Source organism: Prunus dulcis, chromosome 8 (assembly GCF_902201215.1).
Source record: "Prunus dulcis chromosome 8, ALMONDv2, whole genome shotgun sequence".
NCBI lineage: Eukaryota > Viridiplantae > Streptophyta > Magnoliopsida > Rosales > Rosaceae > Prunus > Prunus dulcis.
This window is the reverse complement of record NC_047657.1, coordinates 17,659,332-17,664,140: the sequence shown is the minus strand read 5'-3', so window position 1 is coordinate 17,664,140 and position 4,809 is coordinate 17,659,332. Positions and strand designations below refer to the sequence as shown.

General features: G+C 40.2%; 1 protein-coding gene across 1 annotated transcript; it reads right to left on the bottom strand.

The window, feature by feature from the left end:
• Positions 1-1,957: 1,957 nt before the first annotated feature.
• LOC117638646 (MDIS1-interacting receptor like kinase 2-like) lies at positions 1,958-4,809 on the bottom strand. Its single transcript, XM_034373741.1, has 2 exons — positions 2,427-4,809; positions 1,958-2,331 (listed from the first exon to the last, which is right to left on the bottom strand). Exons 1-2 carry the CDS (start codon positions 4,807-4,809, stop codon positions 1,958-1,960), a joined length of 2,757 nt encoding a protein of 918 aa, XP_034229632.1.

Here is a 4,809-nt window from a genome sequence, read left to right as displayed (position 1 = left end):
TTTTCTACAACGCTACCTTACTTGGTGGTGCGGAAGCTATGACTGGCCCGGTGGTGGATCCCGCGTACCTCTATGGCCTGGGGGCGAAAAACAGTTTTAAAAATGTGAGTGGACAAAAATAATGTTCTTCAAATCAATTCTCACAAACATAATATCCCCCATTGTAAAAAAAGAAATTTAACTAAATAAAACTGAATACTTACTTTCTACTTCACGCATAGTCAATTCAAGGCATTCTATATCAGTCATATTCAAGTTTAAAAGTTTCATACAAAAACCACTGAATTCAAAGCTTTCATAAAAGTACTGAAATCAAACGCGTATAAAAACTCTGTACTCAGACCTTTCATAACTGAATAAATATAAAGGGATCTATGTCCGAAAAATCAGAAAAACTGATTTATATAAGCTGAAAATCAACATTTAATAAAGAAACTCAGAATCCTTTGAAAATACCACCAGTATGTACCCCTGTCATTTCCGTCAATTCCCTGGCAGGTCTCGGGCGTCACACAGACTTACCCGAGCCGCAAACTGGCAAAATCAGGGGACTATGATCGGCCTGTCCCGCCGGCAGATTCCTCGATGACACCAAGTCAGCTCGAGTCGCTCTGGCAGGATGCAGGGGACCGTAGTCGGCCTGATCCGCAATCCTGGCAGGTCTCGGGGACATAAAGTCAGCCGAGCCGCAATCCTGGCAGGTCTCGGGACACCAAGTCTGCCGAGCCGCAAAGCCTGGCACTCACGGTCCGAGCGTCCCCGAAACTCGTGAGGCAAGTCAAGTGCACTGACTGAACTATAATCCGACTGGATGTCCGTAGACATCGGTCCGACTCTGGGTAATCACCATAAAGAAAAACGGGTACGAGGTGGTTTTAAAATAATGTCCTTTTAAAAAGAAATATCTGAATAATAACTGTAAAACTCAAGTCGTGCTGCGGTCTTAACTAATTCAAAACTCAAACTCTGTTTCTGTAACTGGTAAATAAGCAGCACCGACTTATAGCATTATTACTGTACTGCTCATATTCAAAATCGTATTAAAACTTACTCAAAGACTGAATGAAGAAACTTACTCAAATAAACTCATTTATAAAACTCATGTAGATAAAATCATTTATAAAATCTATTTTATATAAAAGCACATCAATTCATATAAAAGCACATCAATTCATTCATGAAATCTGATTTATGAAAGAAGGTCCACTCACAGATCGTCCGAGCTACATCGATCCCTCAGAGGTCTCCTTTTAAAATCCTGTCGAGCTCCTGGTGCCTGATTACCCCGAAAGATTAAATTAATAAGCTGCTGGAATAAAACAAATTTCAACTAAACACCCTGCCCCCGGCTCCTAGAAATACGTGCTTTTCAATTTACAAAAAAATACTCCTATGCCCACATTAGCCTTTTCGGACAGTTGGACCAGTTTTGGGAGGTCCGATAATTTGTAAATTTGATGAAAAGAAGACCTTGAAGTCCATCTCTTAGGGTGTGCTAATGAAACACTTTGGGAGAATTTGGAATATTTTTTTTTTCTTTCCGAGTGTTATAATCACATCGTCATGTAGTGTTATTAATTTACATATTAAAATATAGATGGATGATATGGTTCATCTGTCATAGACTTATGGTATAGTATTAATAAATAAATACAAATGTTAGAATATGAGTAGATTAGTAACACCACATGTCGGTGTGAAATTTTAATTAACTGTCTGCATGCGTTTCACCCATATACATACTAGTAATAAATTGACTACCAAAAAAAAAAAAGGATTCCTAGTAAATGAGTCACACATATAATCCAAAAAGATTAGATATGAGTAATTAGGCTGGTGCAGATTTTTATTTTTTTAGAATGGATGTTGCAGATGTTAATGTTAACATACATGGTATAAGAATTTCTCTTACACACAGAAAACTTTCCAACTAGTTTATTTTTTATTCCTTCTAGTTTTATATCCCCATGAGCTTGTTGATGGTTAGCATGCCAAATGGTTCAGGAAGGGAAGGCAGACTACGAGCTGATAGTTTTTGTGCTACATAAAGCATTGTAGGTCGAGACCCGGGACGCGTACGTATACAACCCAAGGCTAAACTCATCACAACCACCACTGCCTTTGCCAATTCATTACTTGGAGCCTCCAGCCTTTGGTCTAACAAATCCTTCAAAAGCAACTCTGCATTGTCCTCCGTCATTGATTTTGATGATTTTGATAGCTGGGATTCTAGCAGATCCCCTGGGTGCCTTCCCATCATAACTTCCAGCGCCACCACCCCAAAGCTATACACATCACACTTATCCGTGACTCGCATTGTCAATGCAAGCTCTGCACATCAAGAAAAACAAACCAAGTTGCCTCAAAACATATCTCTGCCACCAAAACATGATCCAAAAATGCACAACGTTAAATTGGTATGTTACCTGGTGCCATGTAGCCAAATGAGCCAACAATATGGGTCCAGTTGGATGAATTGGCACTAATCAGTCTTGCTGTTCCAAAATCAGAAAGTCGGGCTTCGAAATCTGACTCGAGCAATACATTGTTGACAGTTACATCACGGTGCACAATTGGTGGAGAGCAGTCATGGTGCAAGTAAGAAAGTGCATGAGCTAATCCTTTCACAACTTTGACCCTTGTAGCCCATCCAAGTTCTGTTACCCCTTCAACCCCATACAATGCCTTTCCCAGGCTGCCTCTCTCTAAATATTCATAGAGCAAGAAGATGCATTCCCTCCTTGAACAGAACCCGTATAGCTGAATGATGTTCCTATGTCGGAGATTTGTTAAAGTTCTTATTTCATTCTCGAAACTTTGGAGATTGATTGCTGGAATGTCGTTAGAGTCTGACATGTTAAGCCTCTTAACTGCCACAACTTGACCTGATAGCAACTCTGCCTTGTATACTCTTCCAAATCCTCCTTTTCCAATACAGTACTTCTCATGAAAATCGTCTATGGCCTTTACAACTTCCCCAAACGTAAATTTTACTTCTTCTTGCAATATCATTGACACAAAATTCTCAAAGTTTTGAGCAGTACTATTGATTTTCTTAAGTGCACACTTGGTTTTCTTATGGAACATAAGAATCAGAGCAATTGTAATTGCAACCACTGATATAACACAAACAGGTACAAGGACACCAATTATAACTTTCTTGTTATTTTTTTTGGAATTGCACGCTCTAGATAGGCCCCTAGCATCTCTACACAAGTCAGAGTTTCCAACAAAAGTATTGTATGTGAAATTGTTTTGAGACAAATAAAAATTCCCCAGGAGTGGGAAGGCAATCTCTGTCGGGAATGAGCCATTGAGATTGTTGTTGGAAAGATCTAAGCTCTGAATATGTGCAAGGTTGCTTAGTGTTAGAGGAATTGACCCAGAGAGCTGGTTTCTCGAAAGATCCAAGTAGGTGAGGCTGAAACAAAAACCAAGCTCAGAAGGGATTGAAGAGTTTAAGGAATTCATTTGAAGATAAAGGTTCTGAAGCTCCCTGAGTTGGCCTATAGAGGATGGAATTTTCCCTTCAAGGTGATTGGAAGACAGGTCCAAGTAGGTGAGGTTGGTACAAAAACCAAGCTCAGATGGGATTGAAGAGTCTAAGGAATTCATTTGAAGATCAAGGTGCTGAAGCTCCCTCAGTTGGCCTATAGAGGATGGAATTTTCCCTTCAAGGTGATTGGAAGTCAGGTCCAAGTGGGTGAGGTTGGTACAAAAACCAAGCTCAGAAGGGATTGAAGAATTTAAGGAATTGGAACTAAGATCAAGGTACCGGAGCCCTCTTAGTTGGCCTATAGAAGGTGGAATTTTCCCACTGAGGAAATTGGAAGCCAGGGCCAAGTAGGTGAGGTTAGTACAAAGACCAAGCTCAGAAGGGATTGAAGAGTTTAAGAAATTCATTTGAAGATCAAGGTATTTAAGCTCCCTGAGTTGGCCTATAGATGATGGAATTGGCCCTTCAAGGTAATTCCCTTCCAAGTCAATATGCTGAAGACCAGATATCAAACCAATATCTTCAGGAATTGGACCACTGAAATTGTTCCATGCTAAATGAAGGTGTTTGAGCTTGCCCAGATTGGTAAATACCGCTTCTGGAATTTTACCAGTGAAAGCATTTTCAGACAAGTCCAGGAATGTCAAGTTCAAACATTTAGATATAAATTCTGGGACTTCTGAATCAAGAGTGTTTGGAGAAAAATCAAGGTGTGTCAAAGAAGCCATGCCTGAAAATTTAGACCAGTCAGGAGTTTCTAAATAGTAGTTGGCTCCAAGATTCAAAAACTGTACCTTTTGGAGATTGCTAAGCTGATAGGGAATTACACCAGTGAGACTGTTGTTGAAGAAACTCAAATACTGAAGCTCAGTCAACATGCCTATCTGTACAGGTATTTCTTGACTGAATAAGTTGGTGTCCAAGTCCAAAGTTGTGAGCTTGGAGAGTTTGCCAATGGCAGATGGCACAGGTCCTGTGAAATTGTTGCCCTTGAGTTTGAATTGGGTGAGATTGAGAAATGGGGTGAAGTTGAAATGGGTTAGTGTTGCAGAGATGTTGAAGTTGGAGAGGTCAATTTGGGAAATTGATTTGGTGTTGTGGTCACAGACAATGGCAGTCCAATTGCAAAGGTTGTTGAGGTTTGTGAGGGACCAAGAATTGAGAGAAGGTGGTGAAGAAGCAAAGTCGTTCTTCCAGGTTATGAGAGCTTCTGCTTGTGTTCTTGGTGATGAGGCGGCGTTCAATGGAAGCAAGAAAAGCAAGGAAATATGAAGGAGAAGAAGAAAAAGAGGAGGCTTCTGAACTCCTTTCAT